At 41.4% G+C, this 25,186-nt stretch overlaps 3 protein-coding genes across 8 annotated transcripts; 1 reads left to right on the forward strand and 2 right to left on the reverse strand.

Annotated features, from left to right (window-relative positions):
- Positions 1–3,111: 3,111 nt before the first annotated feature.
- Positions 3,112–7,340, forward strand: LOC102700542 (protein FAR1-RELATED SEQUENCE 5-like). Of its 6 annotated transcripts, none has more exons than XR_005812156.1 (3): positions 3,112–5,832; positions 5,910–6,837; positions 7,253–7,336. XR_005812156.1 is itself a non-coding variant. In XM_040525817.1 (3 exons), exons 1-2 carry the CDS (start codon positions 3,240–3,242, stop codon positions 5,924–5,926), a joined length of 2,610 nt encoding a protein of 869 aa, XP_040381751.1. In that variant the 5' UTR covers positions 3,112–3,239; the 3' UTR covers positions 5,927–5,963; positions 7,253–7,340. The 6 variants fall into 6 exon arrangements, 3 of the variants coding, with proteins under 3 accessions (XP_040381751.1, XP_040381749.1, XP_015695267.2); XR_005812158.1 differs by having other exon boundaries at positions 5,910–6,018; positions 7,253–7,330; XR_005812157.1 differs by lacking the exon at positions 7,253–7,336 and having other exon boundaries at positions 5,910–6,018; positions 6,688–7,044.
- Positions 7,188–8,531, reverse strand: LOC102715595 (expansin-like B1). Its single transcript, XM_006657658.3, has 5 exons — positions 8,382–8,531; positions 8,076–8,182; positions 7,811–7,992; positions 7,527–7,659; positions 7,188–7,413 (listed from the first exon to the last, which is right to left on the reverse strand). Exons 1-5 carry the CDS (start codon positions 8,515–8,517, stop codon positions 7,204–7,206), a joined length of 768 nt encoding a protein of 255 aa, XP_006657721.1. The 5' UTR covers positions 8,518–8,531; the 3' UTR covers positions 7,188–7,203.
- A 3,894-nt stretch (positions 8,532–12,425) lies between these two features.
- LOC102715868 (NAD-dependent malic enzyme 62 kDa isoform, mitochondrial) lies at positions 12,426–24,939 on the reverse strand. Its single transcript, XM_006657659.2, has 19 exons — positions 24,669–24,939; positions 24,444–24,540; positions 23,524–23,642; positions 23,192–23,359; positions 22,859–22,987; positions 21,890–21,950; positions 21,638–21,741; positions 21,458–21,541; positions 20,878–20,984; positions 20,259–20,370; positions 15,108–15,221; positions 14,363–14,428; positions 13,906–13,978; positions 13,733–13,819; positions 13,460–13,514; positions 13,291–13,362; positions 13,124–13,186; positions 12,938–13,052; positions 12,426–12,857 (listed from the first exon to the last, which is right to left on the reverse strand). Exons 1-19 carry the CDS (start codon positions 24,837–24,839, stop codon positions 12,783–12,785), a joined length of 1,872 nt encoding a protein of 623 aa, XP_006657722.2. The 5' UTR covers positions 24,840–24,939; the 3' UTR covers positions 12,426–12,782.
- Positions 24,940–25,186: the final 247 nt, after the last annotated feature.

Below are 25,186 nucleotides of genomic sequence, written 5' to 3' on the forward strand. Positions count from 1 at the left end.
GCGGAATTTGGCATCTGACGTGGTGGTACGGAAAAACCAAGGGATGGCCCAATCTTCACGGCAGTAGGTACTTGGGAAGGATAGCTAGCTGAAAATTATGTGGGACAACTTGCTTTATACCTGACCAAGGTTGGATGCGACCAAGCGACGGGGAGAAAGGCACCGAAACCTTGAGGACTTCGACTCGATCTCTGAACGACCGCAGAACCACAATCCGAGACTAATCCACACAAAAGACCCGAAAGCCAAGAGCACGAATTAGGGGATCCCAGAGGGATCTCTTCACAAGTCCTTGAAGAACAGGGAAGAACAAAGGTGTGCAAGGCACTCAACAGCTCGGCTGCAAAACCATATAGTTTCTTAATTCATCAAATGATCAAAAGATCCTTTCACAATAGTATTTAGATGATACATATACTAGGAACAATCCTCCTAAATGGGTATGAGCTGCAGTCACCACGTTGGAAGGTGGAAGGCCAAGTGGTGAAGTATTACAAAATGATTCTTGAATTCTCGCGCGTCCTCTAGTCTTCTGCGCAGCCTTTAGTAATTGAACCATAACTTTTGATTGAAAAGTCCAAATGATGTTCCGTTTGTTGCGTTGGAAAGTAGATTTGTTTAGATTTTCAACCATATGTATTATGCACCCTGGAACGTGACAGGTTTGTACAGATTTGTGCTTGAAGTTGAGGGTCTTGCGGCGTAACCTGGATTCTTGCGTGTGTGACTCTTTTCATATTGGATAATAGTCTTACTGTTTCTCAAGGAACCCTTCATGTCCTCCATGAATCCAAATACTAGCCTCATGTGTAAACCTGAGTAATAGTAGAGTACTCGACTTAGGCAGTATATAATTCTCATCAATATTTAAATATGTTTCAGCTAGGAGCGAGTTTACCTCTTGTTGTAATTTCTTTGCACGGCTACGTATGATAGGTCCTCTCAATGGTGTAACGGATTGGCCCTCTTCAATAGCTGAGTTGTGGGCATGCATTGAGTTGTCCGGCTTAGCATTTAGGGGAATATGACGTGGGACTGCATCGCTTTGATCTTTAGTGGAGGGGTAAGTGCTACATTCCGCTTGCCCCAACAATCGTATTGGCTAGATCAGGATTTCCTTTGTTCGGTCTGATACTTTGATCTTGTTGAATAGTTGCTAGTTATCGTACCCTTGTTGCATCGACTTATAAGGATTACATGCAAGTTGGTTTTGACCGATCGTAGTAAATGATTCGTTGCTTATTTAATTATTTGAGTTTATTTGTATTGGACTCCTAGTCGACCCAAGCCTCAACAATCAATTGTTTAATCTATTGGTTAAACGCTGCTACATCAACATCCTGTCGGTTGGGTTCTACAATATCCATTAGCTCGATAGCCGACCAGCTTCTTTTACTCTTCATCTTATCAGTTGCGGGGTTAAACTGGTTGGCATGCTGCACCTCATCAAGATTTAGGTTCTGCACTGGAGCAATGTAGAGACTCCCATGCTTGGTGTATATTCAGTACGCCAGGTCAACAAATTTTGCGTCAACACACACCAACTGTCCTTAGACAGATATTCGACTATGATATTTGGAGATATAGGATTTGGTTAGTGTCAAGGTAGACACAAGAGTGTATCCACAAGATAGGAAATAAATATTTTTATAGTGGTTCAGATCTCCCTTATTATGGGTAATGGCCCTAATTTAGTTGTTCAAAGCATGCTTTGTATTTATATGATTTCATGAGATGTATACATATACAAGATCAGGACTCTCTACTTGGCTAGACTACCCCTAAATTAAATGTCAACGAAGTCGATAAGATTGTATGGAATTGATCTCGAGGAAGGCACTCCATGATCTTAATGTGGACTGGCTTGTGCATCTTTTGTAACTTGTCCCCTCCCCTTCTAGGAGGTCATTGTATTTATATTTCAGAATCCCCTTCCTTCTCTAGGTAGGATTTAAGTATTACCTTGCCAAATACGACTTGAGAAGTTTATCTCGTACTCGGATTGAACTGGACATTGTCTTATCCAACTACAATTCCATCTCCTTAGTAGTATTTTTCTTTGGAATATACACCTACCTATGTATACTTAATGGGATACACGGTATTCTCCTATATACGTTGATGCGGTATCGTAGAGTATACCATATCCACAACACTAACGTCCCCTCTTCCCAACTAGCATGTCCAACACATTGAGGGATTTGTCAAGAAGTCTAGCGGCGTGGTGTTCATTTGTGGCTATGAAAATGAGCCAGAGTATACCATCATCGCCCTATTGAATGGGGAGCTCCTACAATGTGCTCCCTTGGATCTTCTAGAAATGCAAGAATTCCAGTATATCATGAAGGTCAAGGTGGCGGGAGACAACTTCAAGCATGTCTGCCAGAAGACAGCTTACTAGTTGGTTGCTAAGCTCCACTGGAGACATCACGAGATTCTAGACACCGTCTACTGTTATCACACGTGCCATGACTTGGATCGTAGCTACGGTGTGTACAAGTCCGCCAAGCATGAGACGACACCACACTGGTCTATGTCCATTCACTGCTAAGTGCATTTGACAACATGCACACTTATCTCTTCCTCGTGATAAAGGCCCTCAATGACAGCTACCTAAGGACAATCAACTCTCTAAGAGACATCATTGACATGCTTAAGAGGGAGAATGCTAAGCTACGTGGAGAGACCAAGCTTAGGAGGGTCTAGAGATTTGTGTGACTTTGAGAAAGAACACTCTCCCTTTGTTGCACACCTCGCTTGCCCACTGCCATCACTTCATACACTTCAGATTCAACCGAGAGAGTCCAACGCTTACAATGAACATCCACTATGGATCCGACTCCATGCCCAACGACGATGAGAGCTATTGATGAGTCTATGAGCCACTAAGAGAAGAAAAAGGGAAATGAGCAGTATTCCAGATACAACTTTAACGATCATATGACCGTTCCGAGCACTATAGTCATACCATTGTCTAACAGACATATCTATCATATTTTTCACCGCTCTTAAATTTACCCTAAACTATTCGTTCTCCCCTAGTCCATTTTCCATAGGCCATAGCCTCATGAATCTAAGATAAGCTCCAAGCAAGCATACCCATCGCCAACATGGCATCGCTGAACTCATCGTCCCCTAGCAAACCCTCGGCCACACACGCCCACCCACAGCCGCCTCGTCCGCAGGCGATCCCCGCAACACCTTCCCCTTCCTTCCTCCAAACCCTAGCACAGGCTCTCATGTCCACCGCCGCGAACGCCCCCCGCCCCGTCTCCCTCTCCCTCTCCGGCGACGACTCCTCCCCGACGTCCTCCGGCGACGACTCCTCCCCGTCCTCCTCTTCCTCCGCCGCTGCCGCTGGTGGTGGTGCGGGCGCCGACGACCCCGCCCCCGTCGACCAAGTCGCCCCGGGCTCCGGCGGCTCCGCCGCCGCCGCCGGGGATGGCGACGCCACGGACGTCCCCACCTCGCCGCGCATTGGCATGTTCTTCGAGACGGAGGAGGACGCGTACGAGTTCTACAAGGCGTACGCCGCGCGGCTCGGCTTCGTGGTCCGCAAGTCGAACAAGTCCAAGAACTCGCGGCACACCGTCACCCGCCGCCTGTTCGTCTGCTCCAAGCAGGGGTTCCGCCAGGAGCCCAAGAGGCCTCAGGACGAGGCCGCCGCCGCCGATGCCGCCGCGTCGCCCCCGCCCCCGCGGTGCCCGGACTCGCGCACGGGGTGCCTGGCGTCGCTCACCATTAAGCTCCTCCCTTCGGCCAACGCGTTCCGCGTCACCGACTTCGTCGCCGAGCACAACCACCCCCTCGCCTCCGCGGCGCCCGCCGTGTCGCTGGCCTTGCTGCCACCGAGCTCGTCGCACCACACCATCGCGGCAGTGGCGAGCCTGCCGGACCCGAGGGACGGGCCGCGCACTGACATGCACTTTGAGACCGAGGACGATGCCTATGCTTTCTACAACCGGTATGCCGAGCATGTGGGCTTCAGCGTCCGTCGCTCCTACAAGAAGCGCAAGCGTGGGGTGATTGTGTCTCGGATCTTTGTTTGTTCCCGTGAGGGAGTTAGTGACCGTGCCAAGCACGAGAGTGTAGCCATTGTCAGCAACAATGCTAGCACAGGGGCATCAGGCACACATAGACCAGGCCCGCCACCAACACGGACAGGGTGCCAGGCAAGAATGGTGATCAAGATCACTCCATGCCGGACATACCGGGTCGCAAAGTTCTTCGCAGAGCATAATCATCCACTTGCCAATCCGGATAGTGTGCATAAGCTGCGGTCACACAAAATGAGGGCTCGGGCACATGAGCTTGGTGCAGGGGAACTGCATCGCAGGAAGCAAGGAAAGGGTGTGCAACTTGGGGATGTCGGGGCTGCACTGCAATACTTGGAGGAACTGCAGGTAGGGAACCCTTCAGTGTATTATGCGGTAGGAATGGGGCCTGATGGGAAATCAGCTGCAAATTTCTTCTGGGCTGATGCAAATTCAATGATCGACTTCAGGAGCTTTGGTGATGTTGTTTGCTTTGATACAACATATGGGTTAAATGGGTATGGGAGGCCATTTGCATTGTTTGTTGGTGTGGACAACCACAAGCAGATGCTTGTGTTTGGTGCAGCGCTGCTATATGATGAGAGCATTGAATCATTGAAATGGGTATTCAAGGCATTTGCTGATGCAATGCGTGGTAGGCAGCCAGACACTATTTTGATTGATGAGCGTCCTGAGTGTGCTATTGCAGCATCAGAGGTTTGGCCAAGAAGCAGCCATTGCACAAGTGTGTGGCATATCTACCACAACTCAAAGAGGAACTTGAAGCAGGTATTTGAAGGCTCAAAGAGTTTTGCCAATGCTTTGAACCATTGTCTCTTTGAATGTGATGATGAGATGGAATTCTTGTCGGCATGGGAAAAGCTAATTGAGAAGCACGATGTAGGTGAAAATGAGTGGCTCAGTAAACTTTTTCTGGAGAAAGAAAAATGGGCTTTGCCATATTGGAAAGCCTTGTTTTCTGCTGATGTCCTCACCACTCTTAGGAAGGATAATATGATTAATGATATTAAACGGGAGCTCAGTGAGCAAGAAGATACTTTGCAATTCTTAAGGCGCTATGAGACCATGCTGGAAGAGCATCGGTCAAAGAAATTGCAGGCAGATGTTGATGGCAGCCAGGTGACTTTGCCAATCCCATCCTTGCGAATGCTAAAGCAAGCCTCAAGTGCATACACGCCTGAAGCTTTCAAGATGTTCCAGGGTGAGTTTGAGGCTTACATGAATTGCATGTCCTTCCCATGTGGTGGACTTGGCACAATCTCCGAGTATAAAATAACGCTTGATGAGAGACCATCAGAGAGCATTGTGAAATTTGATGCACTAGATGGCTCAGCTACGTGCAGCTGCAGGAAGTTTGAATCTGTTGGAATTCAATGCTGTCATGTGCTAAAGGTACTTGATCTCAAGAATATCAAGGAGCTCCCAGAACAATATATTTTGAGGAGATGGAGAAAAGACGCCCGCTCTATTAGAATGGGGGAAGAACCTTCTGGTGGATCAAGTTGTAGCATGCGTTCACCCTCAGAAGTCCGCTTCAATAGTATGTGTCGTTTTCTTAGCTTGATAGCTTCAAGGGCTGCCAGATCTGAGGAGGCAACGTCTTACATCGAAAGTCAGTCAAGCGATCTTCTGAAACATCTAGATGATATTTTACAAACAGGCTATCCTGATATAGGAAATCATGCTCTTGCTTCAAGTAGTCAAGCAATTTCTTTTGTGGGTAACCAACTTCCTGACCATACGTCACAAGCAAGAGGAGTTCCACAGACTAAAAATGGTATAATATTTTAACATTTCTGTCATAAAATCATTTATTACTGATTTGAAGTTTTGAATGTAAGTGTGACCTTGTAGGTTTGATGGGGGTTTGACAAAGCAATTGCAGTCTGGACAATACTGGTTACTATGGTACGCAGCTATTTGCCATCACCTTTTACATGCCAGAATTGTACAATACTATGTGGTATGTAGCAATTTTGTACACAACTTGAATCATAACTTGCCATTAGAACTGTATTATTCTTTTTAAGCTAGTGATCTAGTCCCATTCTCTGATGCCATGTGTCCAATTAATAGTAAGTCTTGGTACTTCACTACTTCCCTATTCTTATATATATGCATCTAATAGAGCAAAGTCAAGAAAATGTTTTGATAACAGCATAATACAGATGTTATTTGTGCTTAATGTGTCCAACCACTCACATATGCCATGTTACTGTATATGGGTTATGGTGGTCATAGTTGGCATGTAGAGGACTGCTATATTAATGTAAGCATAGTTTATGGTGAGTAATTTGATAAGTTTTTCCTTTTAATTCAACATAATTGTCCAAAAAACTACAATAACAAGAAATATTTTACTCTATTAGTTTAATATTTTTTGTGCTTTCTGGCCTACCTCCTTCTGATACATTTGCTTGTCCCTTTACCTTTTGTTATAATTGGTTTAAACATTGAATTAACATTGTTGCCTGTTTTCACTTCTGAAGCTACTGAATGTTTTGGCTATTACACTTTGAATGTTAGAGCTAATGTTAAGTTTCCATGTGTCAGTTTCTTATTGTTGGTGAATCCATTACTTGATGAGTGCTTCTTTGTAAGTACCGATAATTTGCTTGTTTCTTAACTTTAGGACTGACATCATTGTGAGGGATTTTCAGCGGGTGCTGAGTTTGTAAAATCCAGCAGTCAATTGGGATTAACCAGATGGTTCTTTGTAGTGTTAGTCAAATGCAGGAGTATGGCTAGGATTTGTACAATAGTTACCTGGCACCATGTTGATGTAAGCAAGTTTATTCTGTAGATCCCATCTTTGTCAAATCTACTTTGGTAGCTGTTCTGCTAAATATAACCAATTCTGATGTCTCTATGCTTTAGCGTTTTGCCATGGCCTTTTATGGTTGTTCAATTATGTGGATTAGAGAAAATCAGTAGTGTATTTTGAAGACTGTTGCCCTTCAAAGGTACAAGGAACAATTTTCGTGTAACAACTTATTCTTCAATGTCCAAATTTATTGATATATATGCAGGCAATTACAGCCTCACAAATTACAACTCTGTGTATACTTTACCAGAAAAATACGGGAATAATGAACTATGATGATTACATTTGTATTAGTTGAATTTTTCTTTTAATTTTATATAGCTACTACAACTGTATTTGGACCCCAGAATCATATGTGGCCCCTGCTGTCCAGTTCTGGGGTACTATGTTCGTCGGAACTAGCCATTTGTCACCACCACGGGGAGCTCCACTGCTAAGTAACATCCTTATGGAAAGAGGCCCGCTTGGTGGAGACACAGCAGCCCATACTGCACCATGAGTCCGGCTCAGAAGTTGGCATGTCAAATTCAATGTCTGCATCAAGTCATGGACAGGTATTTAATACTGTGATTTTTCTGCATGCTTGATCTGTAAATCTCACATTCACAAATTTATGATGTTTATACTTTATAGTGTATATACTTTACCTCACAAAGCTGGACCGCAATGATGTCCTGGTTGCCTTGCTGGTACCAGATCTCAAATTCAAGGTAGTGGGGGAAATTGCTGCTCTCAGTAATCTTGAAAATGATATTCTGGTTTGGGTAGCTACAAGAAACCCTGTAGTGTAGAGAAACCGTGAGAAGCATGGCATGTCAGTAACAATACATTAGTAATTCTTTATGCGGATATCATGCCTAGTAGTTTTCAGTTTATTTTTCATGTATGTAGCTTAAGCAAAAGTTTTTGCAAATTCATTATATGCACAGACCTCCTGTACTCAATCCCAACCACACCAAGGGTTAGCAGCGCTGCTCCAGAATCTGTATTCTGACCCATCCTGGCAAAAGCATGCTGACTGAGGATGAAATCAGTCCCATCGCTTGCCCCAGAGTCGGTAATCACAATTCTGACGCCATCTGGAGAGCAATAGTAAGGATTTGTGCACCTCACCTATTGACAATTGGCATTGTTAGTGAAAATTGGAAGATTGGTGTTTCATGATTCCACACAACCCACTCATGCGGATGAATTACCTGGTAGCATGCACCACAGCCTACCCCATCCCTGTAGAGGCTTGCTGAAGTTGAAACATCACCATTGTTGAGTGTTGCCCCAAATACACCATACTCACTTGCACCATCTGAAAGTGTAGTTAGAAGCAAGTCTTTTTTAAAAAATATCTTTTGACGGTATCTGGTTTGCTAGAGGTCTACAGTTTCTATGAACTAGCTTAGAAACTTTATGCATTTTCAAGTTATAAAGTATAAATTAACTCCCTTTTTTTGTTCATGTGAGATGTGCTAACACAATTGAAGCTATTTTATCTGGAAGACGCTTACTTTCGGTCCCTTTTGTATCTGAGTTGGGGTAATATGCTGCTCTTGACACGGTGAAGTTTGCATCTCCAGTAGCCCTAGAAAAGAACAAGATGAGAGAGAGTATGGTGGGGAGATGCCGACGAAGCAGCTGCGCCATTGGTGGTATGGACTCTGGAGATGTCCAACAACGGCTCAAAAGATGTGTATGCAAGATAGATGGACCGAGCCAAGTGTTTGTGTATTGTTGATCTTGCCTCCCTGCTTGCTATGTACTATTTATAGTGTTGGCTTTGCCTTTTGCTTGGATTGCTCATGAGTTGCAAGCTGGAAACTTTTTTGGTTTTGAATGCTAATACCGTTGTTGACAATGCTTGTCTTGTCCGCTGGTTGCGTCCACCCTTTTTCGCTTTCTCATTCGCATCGACATTTTGCTACATGCAAGGAACGGTTGTGTTCTCGTTATTTTTCCCTTCTGCCTCCCTTTACAAGGCTACAGCATCTTCTTGTGGAAACAGTGATACTACGTTTGAAGGTATTATTTCTGGAATTTCAATTTTACCCATTAGTTTAAGAAAACATCATTACCTGTGGGAGATGAAAGTTTTCACTTAAAGGAAATAAATATATGTTTGGATAAGCTCTACTGTACTTGAGAAAATACCTGGTACTCCTACCAAATTTTGGTATCTTGGGGCACTCAGGCCCCGTTCGTTCCCCTCTTCCTAGCCCAGCCCTAGATTCTCTTGTTTTTTTTTTGCATATATCCTAAACTATTAAATAGTTTTTTAAAAAATTTTCTATAGGAAAGTTGTTTTAAAAAATTAGATTAATCTATTTTTTTTAATCTTTTATAGTTAATTATTAATTAATCATGTACTAATTTATTATTGCATTTTCCGTGTGGGTTAATAATCAAGTTGTCGAACACAGCCTCAGTATTTTAAGATACAAGCTTTTATGCGGGTTAATAATCAATTTGTCGAACATAATCTCAGTATTTTAAGATACAAGCTTTTATGTAAAAATATTGTATCTATGTATACTCATATGCATGTTTTTAACATTTGTTCATGGCAAAAACATCCTTTCTAGATAGCATTTACTTTTGTCTATGTTTAATTATTTATCTTATTCAAAAACATATATATAATTATTAATTATTTTGTTATGATTTTATTTATTACTACAACAAATTTTAGTATGACTTATAGTTTGCATATTTGTAAAAAAGATGATTAAGATTTAGATTCAAAAGTTAATTGGCATCAAATAAAAAATACGAAGGGATTAATTCATGTTTTTTTTACATTTGTACATGTCAAAAACATCCTTTGTAATTCATCGATGTGCAGTACTTCTCAAATATTTCCCATGTTTCAAAATATAAGCTTTTTTATTTAAATTTGGACCATAATATAAGCATTTATGAAGCACTAATTTCAACGCATGGAAGTGTATATATATACATTTTAGCCAATTAGATAATTAGGATGTGAATCTAAATAATTTAAAATTAAACATTTGACCACTTAGATGACTGAAAATCTTTCGCCTTCCTTTATAGTTACTTAAATAACCTAAAAATACATATATTTTGAAACAGGGTGTATATCATTTGAGCTTTCAATTTTTTTTTATTATTACGTCCTTCCAAGAATTGAAGGTAAATTTGTAGCATTGTTTATGTTTCATATTCCCATTACCCATAGGCATTCCCAATGTTTTCTTATAAAGAACTGAAGGAATTAAATTAAATCGAGAAAAAATCCTATAAAATATGTGTGTTCTGAAGGACATATAATACTGTTCTTACTCAACAGTTTGCACTGTCCGTGCGTTGTAACGGTATTTTATTTTAAATATTATTAGCATGCTATTAACATTGTTTTTTACATGTATCATCTTTTTAGCTGCTATATATATTTGTTATTAACATGTGAGCCTATCGGTCTCATATTCTTTTTCTTCTCATAAAAATACAGTTGGCGTGAGTGGTTGACATGTGAGGTCAACAATTTTTTCTTTTAAAAAAGAGTATAGATAAAAAACAGGAAATCACCACTAGAAAAGTTTATATGAGTACAGATATATTCCAACACGCTGCGATAAGGTACTGCACATCAAACATTCTCAACTATTATGGCTTATTATTCGCTTTGGAGAAAAAAAATAAAGATTTGAATTGCTAATGATTAATTCTTATAAAAGCTATTCAGTTTATAATAATAAAATATAAGAAAACCAGAAGAAAATTTTCTTTCCTATTTGTTGTAGAGGGAAAAATTTCATACGCTCAGACCTTTTGACAAAAAAAATTATATCAATTAATATTTACGTACATTCTTATTTCTCCAAAAAAAAATATGTTCCGACAAATCGGAATAGGAACTTGGTTGGTGAGCATGAACTCGTGTCCATGTAACTCTGATATTTGTGACCCAACCTTTACACAGATCCTGTAATCACGAGAGAGAAGATGCATGACGTTGCCCCTACACAAAGTTTGACGGTAACTACTGTAAAGTGTTACTATTATTGCCGGATGGCTTCGAGCTGTAATGATCTCGACATCTTGTTCGTTTGACACGGAGTAAGATCGGAGAATCAACCTGATATTTTAACAGGTAAACAACAGATGCTCCTATCTTTTATGGTTAAAGACGCAAAAAAATTATATTAACTCCAAATACTAAACCTTGGATAAATTTCCTGAATTCCAAGAGCAGTCCTAAAACAATACCTGTCAATCAGTGATGCAGACGCTACGCAAAAATGTAGTGCTGTAAATTTAACACAAAAATTGCATCTTGCAGCCGCCTAACATATTGGTGGCATTGTCAACGAAAAATGAAGAATCAGGAAACTTAAGGATTACGATGAGGGACCGAGGGAGGATTGAAATGGAGCCATGGAAGAAGAACATTGACCAACAATTGGAGAATTAGAGAAATTAGACAGCAAATTGTTCGGGCCATCACCCCTTTTGGAAAGTTCGAGTGCTTTATTACCAACAAAATGTTGACAGAGACGAGCAACATTTTTTCTCGCACTACTGAAGTCACGACATTAACAGGCAATATCCACTGCCATCATAAGGAAGGAATATTGTCAATGTAGAACTGTGCGATTTATCTTTAAAAAGAGAACTGACGATATTCTGAAATAAACGAGGGCCAAAGCTTCAATACCAGAATGTAGCAATGGCAAACAATATTACAATAGTTTTCGTCTAATTGCTAGTTTATGTGAAATTGTTGGTTATCTAATCAGTGGACAATTGAATTTAACTGTGGGTTGTTAACAGGTAACTGATGACTATAAATGAACTAAATGATCATCATAGTCGTAAAAAATTGATAAGTCTCCACTTCACCCAAACAACCGAAGTATGAACCAGATCAAAATTTTGACATGTGCAGACTGAATGTATGCAGTAAGTTTGGCAACATACCACGCTGGCAGTTACCTGGAAGGAGAGACCTAAGGGCATGTTCAATGGTAGAGCCCATGATGAGCTCTATCTTAAACCACGTTAGCAAAAACACTTCTCATATAAAGGATGGTCTTTTCAGCTGACTCTTCATCATAATTACAGGGTTCATCTTCATCACATCAGAGCTGACATGGATAGCACTATCAAAAAGTTTCACCCTTCCAGGGGCCTTACACACCCCTTGTAGTGAATATCATAAACTATTTCTATTTTGAAATGAACAGGAAAAGATCTGCAAAGTAGCGTACTTGGAAGGAGTACCTGCAGCTCACGCCATCAGTTGCGGAGATGTAGTTCCATGATTAGAAGAGCAACAATGGTCAGAAGTAAAGCGATGCCTCCATTCACCATGGACAAAGATGGGCACTTGGGTAGTAGGTAACCGTAGCTGCAAATCGCAAAATACTGAAGAGAGTATGATTGAACTAATGGTGAGGATCAGGAGCGCACATATCCTTGAACTTGTGCCTCCAATCTTTACAACAACAAACGTAAGTAAAATTCTAATACAAAAAAAAAACAGTGAATTGTGAAAGAACATATGCCAATAAAGGGGTAACCATCAAATAATGTTAGATAGGCAGCAAGAACAGATTGCTGCCAGTAAACATGAGGCTTCCATTATTTAATGTGTTCAAACATAAACATAAGTTATACACGTTTGCATGAAATTGGCATGCAGATCCCAGTTTCTGCACACCGCGTACATGGATACAAAATGCACCGAGTTCACATTTGGCACAGGGAGCCTAATATACACTCCCAAATGTACCTCTAACGGTATGATGTACTAACACTTTACTGTTGCATGAAAACAATAGATTGGATTATCATAACAGAAGTATCAATATTTCTAATGATCCAAGTTCCAAACTGTAACCTATGGAAAACTGGCATCACAATAGATGTTATACGTGGACATTAAAGCTCTAGTCTTTCTTGTACACTATTGTTGGATAAACTGGGGTCCACATGTTCTGCTTGACATAGTCCATTGTTTCTTCCTGTAAAACAGAGTTCAAGGTTAAAAACAGAACAGAACCATAATAATAAATCTTGTTTAGATAGCAAATAGGTTAACCACCTCACTGAGTCTTGAAAGTTCACGTGCATCCATATCACGATACCCCTCAGCTAGATCCTCTGCAACAGCTTCCTTCACAACTGCTGCTGCCACCTCCTTGGTGATATCACGTATTCTACATATATATTTGTGTATCAGAAGGCATTTCATACAGCACAAACTGAATTTCTGATTTAAAAATAGAACCTGGAGATTGGAGGGTACACTATCCCTTGATGAACTTCCTCGTCTTTCATGTATGAAGCCAGGCTAAACATTTTTTTCATAATGAAGCATAAGCAAAAGATTAAATAAATAGTTGAATTGTGCTTTATGGACATGACAGTTACAGGTCAAGGTCATCACCGACTCACCGTTCAGCTGCAGCCTGTAGCATTCCATCAGAGATAACTCGCGCTCCAGACAGCAGGGTTCCCAGACCTATACTGCACGATAGTGATACAAACCCAATAAAATCGTAATTTGAACAAAAAGCTCAGAACAAAGTACAATAGTATAGTGGATAATCGTAATTAAACTAACCCAGGAAAGAGATACATATTATTCCCTTGATTTGAGTGACCAAGCTTTCCATCACCTGCAACAAAACATTAATGGGTGCATATTGAATAGCATTCTAATAATTCATTACTTTGCAAGTCATCAAATTTCAGTAAATCATTGTAGAATTTTATTATTTGCATTCCATAGATGATGCCAAGCACAAGTAGCACGTAGAAAGTGAAAACAAGTCTCAGCTGCTTGGAAAATGCAAAGTAAAAAATAATGCACAGCTGTCACGAGTAAACAAAGTACCGAGATCCACATCGTTAAATGGGCTTCCACTGGCAAAGATGATCTTTTCACCAAGAATTGAAAAGGCTTCTTCAGGTGTACATTCAGCTATAATAAGGAACCAACACAGGATTAATCCATTAGAAGACCGGCAGCAAATAATGAGCTTCATAGTAAAGCTCCACAGCACAAACCATTCTTAGTTGGATTTGACATTGCAAAAATCGCTGGTCTTGAAGAGGATGAATCTTTTAATGCCTCTAGAACCTGAAGAAAAAAGCAACCACAGTTAGTATGCATATTTTTCTACAATTTTTCGAGAATTCAAAAAGGTGGATACAACACAATTTGTGATTCACGAGTATCTTGAGAAAATAATAGGATTGAAAAAGTCCTTGAAACAAACTAGTACGGGTACCATCATAGGAATGAATATTTTTAGGCAAACTTATTTAAAAAGGCAAATAGTTGGAACTGCAGTGAGCCTGTATACTAGTATAGCTAATTTACCTTATTGAACCAAAATGCTATGCCAATTCTACTGAACAAAATAATAGAGGAAGAGATAATGGGATGACTTCAAGGTAAATGGTTTCGAATCAGCACTGAACTGCTATTGCCATATAGGGTAGTTATTTTAGGATGACATACCTCCTTCGAGAACAAACCACCAACAGCAGATAATCCAAGTATCACATCAGGCTTCACCTTTTTAACCTGCTCGATAGGCAAGGTTCAATACAAAAAGGTTCACTTCAGCATCAGTCTAATGTTATTCTTTCATGAGCTGAATTTTATATTAGTAAAGTAAATGCCAATATCAAAATAGACTTAATGATGTGAATCAAGAATGGTATATTTAATAACTGCTTATGTTCAAAGTCCAATAAGTTATCCACTAAATCTCTCCACATGGCATGTGAGACCTGCTTGCAGTACCCCAATCCAAGCAACAAAAGGTAACAGAATCCAGTGTTTTGTAGAACAAATCTGAAGTATAGTGGTGCTATGTGAAAATATTTCCTAAACCTGGTGATTTGTAGAAGATAGCAACATGATGCTTCAATTTTACATTTTTATGGGAAACATGTCCCTTCACATATTACAATATACTCCCTCCTTTCCAAAATAAGCATTTGTACAATTCATAGTACTACTTGTCACATAAATCACTTCGCAAGTTCGCATATAAATTTATTCCCATCTTATGCCCACCTACCCTCGCACCTATATTCAGTCCACATTTATTGAGTGGCACCAAACTCTTTTCTCCTTTAACCTTAATCCATGCTAAATAACTTAGAAATGCTTGTGTTTTGCAATGCAGGGTGCATGTAATAATGTATCATGCGTATAACACAGTACATGTTCGTGGAATAGCAGTTCAGGCACATACCACTTCAATCAAGCTTGCCCCTTCACTTAGGCCTTGGTGACCCAGTTCACTCTTCCTCCTAGCAAAAGGGCGTGCATCAGGGTCAATGTTTGTGCGCTCCTCTGTTATTAGACCCTGAACCAAAACACAAATAAGGTTATAAGTAGGTTTTGAAGAGTACGGTCAAGCTGGAAAGAAGAGCATGCTACGTAAAAATGAAAACATCATAATATTATCCTCAAGTTTGTTATGTGCATGACCACATGAGATCATTTACACATCCACATATGCACATGTGCAAAGAACAACATGTCCATTAAATAATCTTGTAAACAATTCATACATGTTTAAGCATGTGCAACCATAAAAAATCCTAAGGAGCACTGGTTGGTGTAAAACCATTACGATCCATCCCCCCCCCCCCCCCCAACACACACACACCCAATACACCACCACCACAACATCAACAACTATCATGTGGGGACTCCGTTGTTTGCATAGCCACAACACAGGCAAGGGAGAAGATGCAAGAAAGCTCTAATAAGCAGTTGGGATTATTATCTTTTAGTTTGTTACATCATATCTTTGAATTTGTTATTTTGTTGAGAAGATTGTGGACGAAGTTGACCAATATAAGCGACGATTATCGTTCCTGCCTTGGTGGCCCAGGGCCAATCACGGCTCTGCCGCTCCGACGAGGTTCAGGACTGCATCCTGTTGCTTCCTTTAGATATAATATATGCTGTATTCCCATATCCAATTCCCTAGCCCGTGACATCTTGGTATCAAATTGCCCTAGTTCCGTGCCCATGGGCTCCTCTCAATCACAGCTCGATGACACTTCAAGACCCTCACCACCATGGCTGCCTAGATGACCTATCTTAATAAGCATTTTGGCGCCTTGGAGCCATTGGTTCTGATCGCCAGGAAGCTTGCCGACCTCCTTGATCGTGTCAAACAGATGCAAGAATCCGCATTCGAGCCAACGAGCAAGTCCGTGCGTTTCAACTTGCCATGTTATGCATAGAACAGGTGCACCATGACTTGGCCCCGCCACACCCATCATCAGACGAGCCAATGGATCCGTTTCATACGGCCGAACAACCACCACCTCCACGCAGCGCCCGCTTCGTCCTCGACAATATCAACTCAGTGTCCCGTCCACACCTGCTAACACCACATGACGACAAGTCCAAGGTCGACAACAGTTTCCACCCACGTGCTAACCCGGAGTTTCCCGCCTACAATGGCAAGGGCGATCTGCTTCCATGGCTCAACTGCCACGACACCTTTTGTGGTCAACGCACGCCTAAATATCGCAAGGCTTGCTACAAATCGTTACGTCTAACCGGCGACGTGCAACTGTGGTACTATAGGTTCAAGTTGCACGCCATTTACCTTTAGGTCTGCGTTTGACTATTTGTCTTATTCAAAAAATTTATATAGTTATTAGTTATTTTGTTGTGCATTTGACCATTTGTCTTATTCAAAATTATATAATAATTAATTACTTTGTTATGATTTGATTTATAATGAAAGTATCTTTTAAGTATTATAATTTTGCATATTTGTACAAAAGAATTGATTAAGATGTAGATTCTAAACTTAAATGGCATCAAATAAGAAAAATGAAGGGATTAATTTGTGTTTTTTACATTTGTGCACGTAAGAAACATCCTTTTGTAATTCACCAATGTGCGGTACTTCCCTATGTTTCAAAATATAAGCTTTTTTATTTAAAATTTGGACCATAATATAAGCAATTATGAGGGACTAATTTCAACGCATGGAAGTCTATATATACCTTATAGCCAATCAGATAATTAGGACGTGAATCTAAATAATGTAAAACAAAACACATTCAACAACAGTTTCCACCGCGTGCTAAGCTAGAGTTTCCCACCTACGATGGCAAGGGCGATCTACTTCCATGGCTCAGTTGTTGCGCGTCCAATGCACATACCCGAAAATCACAAGCTTGGTACGCATCGTTACATCTAACCGGTGACGTGCAACTGTGGTATTACAGGTTCAAGTTGCACGCCAAAACTCCATCATGGTACCGCTTCGTCCAACTCGTGAACGCCCAATTCGACCCGCCCATGACGGATAGCCCTCTAGGTGAACTCATGCACAAGATCAGGGGAGGACAACATCAATCATTTCCTCACCTTGGTGTGCTGCAACACGGCGCTCACGGAAGCATAGCAGGTGCAAATCTTCACCATGGGACTAAGACCCTCAAGACGGGAGTCGCCTTCTGCTGCCCACGAATTCTGGATGACGCCATTACGCTCACAAGGGCGTACGAGCAATGGATGACCTAGGGATAAGACGACACCATGTCAAGTCGCTCCAGTCGTACTTCCACACATGTGTACACTGCTTCGATCACTGCATCCTTACCCACAGCCTCAGCGGACCACACGCAATCATCACAGGACAGCAAGACATCCCTAGACGCAACTCTTCCGTGTAAATGCCTCTCGCCGGCAAAGATGGCCCAACATCGTGTAGACAGTCTATGTTACAATTGTGATGAGAAATGCATACCCCAACCACTGCTGCAAGAAGGTGTTCATCATCAAGGTCATCACATCTGAAAGTGCATCTAGCCCCTAAAGCGTGTTTTGAATGATTGTGCTAGACAAACATGTGTGCGCTAATGATTTGTGATTGCAGAGAAGAAAAGAATTTGGCTCATGAATGGCTTGCGCAAAGTAGTTTAAAGCGAAAGTGATCCAAAAGGCGAATGTTGATGGAGTCGGAGCGTTCGAAGACAATGTTTATTTTCGTTTTTGAGTCGTAGGACATCCATACTATTAAGAGGGGTCACTAAGTTGCTATATGCATCCTTGAGTGAGTCATGAGAGTGAAAGGCTTAGTTTTAGAGAATTTCTAGACAAGCAGGACCAGACAGTCCGGCCCATGCTCACGGCTTGAGCCTAAGTGTCGGCCGGACGGTCCGGCCCCTGAAACTTTATGTAATGGCTAGCTGACATTTGTCAACACTATATATTCCACCTCAGGATTCTAGCCATTGGTGAGGCTTCCAGTTCAAACTCTAGGGTTCCTAGGTCAGTTCTAGCCCCTACCAAGCCTCCCCCCACTAATCCAAACACATCCTAGAGTGATTAATGCAAGGATCTAGACTAGGGTTGTGAGATTTGGATTAGTGAGTGATCTTGACTTCTTGAGTGATCTTGAGGGTTCTTGAGTGAAGAATGGATGCATGTGGAGACGCGGTGGCCTATTACTCTTGGAGTTCGAGCTCCTAGACGGGTAGGCGTCGCGCGAGCCTCCAACCTTTGTGGATCGCCCGGGATCAAGTTTGTGAAGGTCTGTGCCTAACCTACGCAAGGAAATAGGTAAGTTTCTAGTGGTTTCTTGCGCTTCTTCATAGAGGGTTGCAGGGTAGAGCAGGTTGCAACCTAGGGCTAGGCGAGGCGCCTTGATCTTGACCTTGGTGGTTGATCAAAGGCTTGCTAGTCCCTAGGCGTGAATCTGGAGACCCGTGTTGGCCTTGTCACTTGTGGGAGGAAGCCAAGAGAGGGAAAGGATCGAGAGAGATCCCGCTCGCAGGAGCGCCACAACGAAGAGGATGATCGAAAGATCCGAACTTTGGGATAAATTCGCTCATGTCTCTCTTTGTATGTTTCTCGGTTTCTCTTTGTTTCTGCGACCTTTCTACTTTCATCTTCCACACACAAACACCCCATGTTCCCAGGAACTCCACTGTAAAGGGAGACTTTTAAAGTTCATACCCGAATGGTCTAGCCAGAGCTCTCGGTTCAACCCGGGAGCATCGACTGGACAGACCGGCCCCTGAGCCCGGACGGTCCGGCCCTACTAACCGCTATTGTTTCAAAGAAATTTTCAGGACACCTATTCAACCCTCCCTAGGTTGTCTCCCTAGGACTTCAACATCTGATGATGACACCGACGAGCCAGCAACACCTTCAAAGTGTTCCTGCTCATGGTCATGGAACTGGGGCCCAACATCTCCCTCCACACCCTTGCCGACATCCGGATGCCTTGCTTCAACACCATCATCAAGGTCATTGCATGTGTCAGCACCGATGACCCCTTCACCATTCTCGACTCTAGCTCCACCCATAACTTCATCGAGGACACAACACGTTGGGCAAGGGTTCCACTCCGACTTCAAACCAGCCTAAGCATCGTCGTGGCTACTGGCGACCGCGTCCTCGCCGAGATACTACCCGCGTGAACACGTCATCGACGAGATGAGCTCAAATGACAATGTGACTAGATGTTGTGGCAAGGTGTCATGGTGCTTTTGTGTCGACTACTACGCCCTAAACGACAAGACAATGAAGGATAAGTTTCCCATCACGGTAGTGGAGGAATTTCTCGACGAACTTCACGACGCCAAATTCTTCACAAAGCTCGACATGCGATCCCGCTACCATCAAGTCCTCATGCATCCCGACGACATTCTGCATGCATCAAGGCCTCTGAGTTCTTGGTGATGATGTTCGGCCTCACAAATGTGCCAGGAACGTTCCAAGCGCTGATGAACAACATCCAACTTTCGTTCCTGCGTCGGTCCATCCTCTTTTTCTTTGATAACATCTTGATTTATAGCTCATCATGGTCGGAGCACCTCCGCCACGTCCATACTATTGTTCAGACTCTACAGGATCACCGCCTCTTCCTCATGTCTATGTATTGCACGAATCCAAGAAAATATAGTGTAGATATAAAATATACTCCCTCGGTTTTATGTTGTAAGATGTTTTGGCTATGTTTAAATTCATATATTGATCGGTGTATATTATTTGGATATATGTCTAGATTCACTAACATCCATATCAATGCTAGAAAGTCTTTTATTGTGAAACGAAGGTGGTAGAATGCAATAAATAATAAATTGTTCTTAAATCTCAAGTTCTTATAACATGATTATGTGAGACAAATATGACCATAAATGTATACTCATGTGCATAGATGAAATCTTTTTCCTAAGATATCTTACAAATAACACACATATATGAATGCATATTAGCACCCACAAAAGATTTGAAGTGGGGATGTTTGTACGGTAGTAACATCATCCCCAGCTCCCTCTTTCAATCAAACAGTACAATAAAAAATATTATGCAAGAAACTACCAGAATGTAATACAAGAATCTTAGTTGTATGGCTCACATGGGCATCAACTATCCAGAATTGACTCCTGGCACTCTCAAAAGCAACTTCATTGTTTCCCAGCATCCTTGCCATGGTCCTACTTGCAGCATTCACAACTCCAATCCCCGCACTGTAAAAATGTGAAATGAAATTAGATCACTTTTCAAATGTGTTGATCTATAATTGAGCAGAATCAAGTTCCAGTAATACCAGGGTTACTACATAGTAGTATATTACTAGGATTCTAGGAACAAAATAGCCAACAAGAACGGAACACATGCAATTCTTCCCAGTGAATAAGCAAACAGTGAAAGAACAAAACAAGGTAGAGAACATGTGAAACCTCACAAAGTACAAATCAACATGTCACAATTATAAACATGTAGTACTTTTGTTTTTCTTTTTGGATGTGTGTGAGATGAGTGGGTGGGTGTGTGCGCGAAGGGAAGAACCAGTAAGTAAAACATGATCAAACTAAGAATTGAAATTCAAAGACTCAATTTGTGGATGTCAGTTCAGACTTTACAGTTGTGCAGGAAAGTGTAATTTTAACATTGAGAAAGTCTGAAACATATATACTACACATAATAATATTCAATTTTGCACTGATTTGAAAAGAATTGGACATATTCCAAACCTGCCAGCCCCTGCAACAACAATCTTTTGCTTTGGGAAATCTAACATCGGCCTTCCTTGTGCTCTTACAGCTCCTAAAAGACCAGCTATAGCAACGCCAGCGGTTCCCTTTGTACAAAGAAATCAGAAAATGGTCACTTCAAAGGTGATAACTTTTACTGGGATATATAATTCGTGCACACAATGCCTCTAACTAGATTTTGACTACTACATGACCAATGAAGAGGACATTACTAGTTTACTACCCAAAACAATGGTTTCCTATATTCAGCAACAGTAAATGTCCAAAGGCCAGAACCTCAGACACTACTTTAACTGGGAAGTGCTTGAACATGAAGATATGTTGCCAATACAATACAGCTGGAGATGGCATACATCTGGAAATTATCCAATACATTTTTTTTCAAAGGTTATCCATGGAAGACCAACATATGAACTTATATGGATATTTGTCAGTCACGTTACAAATGATAGGGACCATGTGAATTGTCATTAAATATTTATATATCAAATAAATGTATAAATATCATAGTACAAGAGGAATCTAATGAGAATCGTGCAATTTTTCATAAACAAAATACCTGAACATCATCATTGAACATACGGTAAGTTTTCCTGTAACGCTGCAACAACCTGAAGGCCCACTTGCTTTGGAAATCTTCAAACTATGAAAAATAAGAAAAGCATCGGTAAATACATTATAGCTAAAGCCACATGTAACAAGAAAATAAGTCAAAAGAGGCAGTAACACAGAAGAGCACCTGGACAATCACATTGGGCCAGCGAGCGTAAACAGCTTCCATAAATTCATCGATAACTGCTACATATTCTTCTCCTTCCAGACGATGTTCTTGTAACCCAAGATCTGTACGGTTTATAAAAGATTAACAGAAAAATTCTAAAGAACTATCAGAAGTCTGAAGTAATATAACTACAACCATAATCTTACACACACAATGTATATACTTTAAATTATGGGAGCATAACATAGTAATATTTGAAGAACATCTTACACAGAGGATCCTTAAGGAGCTTCTCATTGTTTGTTCCCACATCAATCATGACAGGAAGAACCTAGAAGAAAGCAGTGATACAGTTTTAAATCAAAAGAGAATATAAATTCTGCTAACCCATGAGTAGTGTGCAAACAATAAGAAATGAGTAGCATTAGAGCACTTATAGAGCACATGAATCTAAGCACCAAGCGTTGGACATCAGTACCACTTTTGCTAAGATACTGTAATTTAAGTTAACGTAAGGTATGATATTTTCCACCCTATGACTTCACACTTTAGTAAACATCTTTTGTCATAGCTTTGTACAAATGAGTCAGACTAGTAAAACTCTAGTAGGTATCTTATCTCCCTGGTCTATAATAAAATCGGTCTAACTGGCACATTATTACATAAGTCTCTGCGTTCGTTTCTTCATATTTTCTCCAGATTTTTCCTTGGCTTTTGCGCGCACTTCCCAACTGCTAAACATTGCATTTTATGCAAAAAGTTTTTATATAGAAGTTCATCATCGTATATTTTTAAAATAGAGTTTCAACTTTCTACAAGTTAATTCCATCATTTATAACATTAAATAGGCATCACAAAATTCAGAAAATCTTTCATCTTCATCTTCATTCATAAAAAGAACATGGCACTATTGATGGACCATGTTATTGATTAAAAAAATCCCTGTAGATGTTACATTTGAAGTATAAACTTATTCTTTTAGCTTCTACTAATACTTCCTAACGTCTAAAGCAAATTTGTTTTGCTATATTTTCTTAGTTTATCTGATTAACTCCTGCAACAAACGCCACCACAAAAAAAAAACAGAGTAACACAGCAGTTCCCAATCATCAGAACATTGTATCACTTAACAATCTTGATATTTACAAATGTAAAGTACTTCGATAAAGCACAGCAGATCTAGAATTACAAGATGGAGAAAGTGTAACAGTCTTATAAGGTACCATAAAAAGTTTTTACCCTCTGGGGATTTATTCCAGCAGCAGCAACATATAAATCCAGCTTTCCAATGGCAATACCAATACCATGCACCCCCAGATCACCCAGGCCCAATATCCTGCTTCCATCAGTCACTACAATCATGTCAACCTGAAAAGGAATGGCCATATTTTATTTACTTTGATATTGTATGAAACTTTTTTTCTTAAGAGATGTTCAAAAATCTAAAGGAAAAGGTAAGGTGTCTTATGCTCTGAGGGAACCCTATTGAATTAATACCGCTAGAGATTAAACCAATGAAAGAGCTCAGCTACTAAAGATCAAAACAGTAAATGGATGAACACAAGTGCGTACCTGGTCAGCTGGCCAATTGTACACCATGGACATCATCTCCCCACGATCTTCTGCACTAAAATACATTCCCCGAGGCCGTCTAAATAAACCACTATAGTTTTGGCAAACGAGCCCAACAGTGGGTGTGTAAACAATAGGCGCATGCTCCTCAATGTTATCTATTAAGACCTATTAAGACATGAAGAATGAGGCAAATCAGGTAACCAATTTGAAAAGGCACATCTTACACTGTTTATGTAAATTGTCCAAAATGTGCATATCAAATAGTGAGACCTTATGTGACCATTAGAAATAAGGTTGTAAACAGATGTATGAATTATTAAGTTACAGACCTTGTAGTACATTGTCTCATTTCTGTCATGAAGTCTATTAAGGATACGCCATTTTGCTAATGGATAAGTATCTGATGGACCATCTCTCGCATATTTCTGCAGCCGTTTCATGTCAAGCACTGTTATAGAAGTGAAAGAAAAAAGAAAGTAAATTAACCGCTCGAATCAGCATTCACACAGGACTTTGTCAAGTATATCCTCATCCCATTGTGATGATTCACAAATAACCGACTAAATTCTCAGCTAATTTAACGCTAAACCATTTGCATCTTTATGCTGTAGCTCTGGAAGTAACTTGTACATGGTACTTTAGAGTTGGGGCTGTGCGAGTGTGTTGATGTTTTTTTTGCCGGGAAAGTGTGTTGATGTTTCGGCACTGTTTTTCCGAGTAAGGTTTGTGATTACCATTTGAGATTAATTCTAAATGTGGCATAGTTTAATCCGCATAAGGCCACATTAACTCCACATAAGTTGTTTGACGGCACTGATAAGCCCGATCCAACTTTTGTAAAGGAATTTTTTTCGTGCAGATATAATGCAGCAAAAGATAGGCCATTTGAACTTTCTCCTGGAAGCTGGATCCTACCTTGGGCAACCGCACAGATCAAACAGAAATTTATCAAATGGTTCTCCTTCAGCCACAAATGACAGCATGACACGCACACTCACTCACTTTGGTGCATGGCTCAATTTAAGTAGGAGTGCTAGGTAAGCCAACCCATTCTGTAACTCAATCAGGCCCCCGTGGATCACCCTGGCAAAGCGGCGTGCGTAAACGTACAATTCTACGCATTGCCAACAAACGAAGCAGGATTCGTAGCTCAGAAAAAGCAATCCCAATTCGACCCATGACGATTCAAGTGCCATCTCAAAAGCCAAGATGGAAGAGGGAGAGGAGGGGGGGTGCTGTGGTTCCGTACTGAATCGATCGATCTGCTGCTGGGAGGAGACGACGTTGGGCGGGAGCAGGCCCCGGAGGCCGAGCCGGTCCCTCTCCGTCATCGAGAACCCCGTGCCCTGCAGGAGCCACACCGAAATCAGACGCTCTCCCGCCGGCCGCCGCCGCCGCGAGGAAGCACAGAGAGAAAGCGGAACGCGAGCCGAGCACGAGCACGCCGCGAGCAGGCGCAGGCGCGCGCACGTACCCGGTTGAACCATGGGTCGTGGAGGATGTCGGAGCCGCGCTTGTGGAGCACCACGGGGCGGTGGCACTCCGCCGTGACGAACCCGCGCGCTAGGAGGAGGAGGTGGTGGCCGCCGCCGCCGCGGCGGGACCGGCGGAGGCTCCGCGAGATGGACGCCGCCGCGCTCGCCATCGATCCCGTCAGCGCGACGCGTTCGAGTTATTCTTCTCTCTCCGGCGTTGTGGGGGCACGAGAGCGAGACTCGAGAGAGGCGACGCTGTGACGGAGGGATGCGCCGACACCGCTGGAATGGAAGGAACTTTCTTTCTTTATATATTTGTTTATATTTATTAAAAGATTTACAAAAATACTACTCCTACTGTATTTTTAGACGAAAAATTTCCAAGCATACCCCAACGCTATATTGGAGTTCTTTTTGAAAAAAAAATGCCCTCCTAGAGCATGAAATATACTCTCTTCGATCAAAAATATTTATCGTTTGTCCATATTTAATCGAATTTCTAAAATTTTGATAAGTA

This window comes from Oryza brachyantha, chromosome 7 (assembly GCF_000231095.2).
Source record: "Oryza brachyantha chromosome 7, ObraRS2, whole genome shotgun sequence".
NCBI lineage: Eukaryota > Viridiplantae > Streptophyta > Magnoliopsida > Poales > Poaceae > Oryza > Oryza brachyantha.

Excerpts from the sequence above, each read along its gene's own strand:
- LOC102715868 (XM_006657659.2), bottom strand. The coding sequence starts at position 24,839 with ATGGCGAGCGCGGCGGCGTCCATCTCGCGGAGCCTCCGCCGGTCCCGC. Across the intron at positions 23,360-23,523 it reads ATGAGACAATGTACTACAAG|GTCTTAATAGATAACATTGA; the intron begins GTCTGTAACTTA and ends ATGTCTTAATAG. Across the intron at positions 21,951-22,858 it reads CTGGAATAAATCCCCAGAGG|GTTCTTCCTGTCATGATTGA; the intron begins GTAAAAACTTTT and ends GCTTTCTTCTAG.
- LOC102715595 (XM_006657658.3), bottom strand. The coding sequence starts at position 8,517 with ATGGCGCAGCTGCTTCGTCGGCATCTCCCCACCATACTCTCTCTCATC. Across the intron at positions 8,183-8,381 it reads AGATACAAAAGGGACCGAAA|ATGGTGCAAGTGAGTATGGT; the intron begins GTAAGCGTCTTC and ends CTACACTTTCAG. Across the intron at positions 7,414-7,526 it reads TTGCGGTCCAGCTTTGTGAG|ACATTGAATTTGACATGCCA; the intron begins GTAAAGTATATA and ends GACTTGATGCAG.
- LOC102700542 (XM_040525817.1), top strand. The coding sequence starts at position 3,240 with ATGTCCACCGCCGCGAACGCCCCCCGCCCCGTCTCCCTCTCCCTCTCC.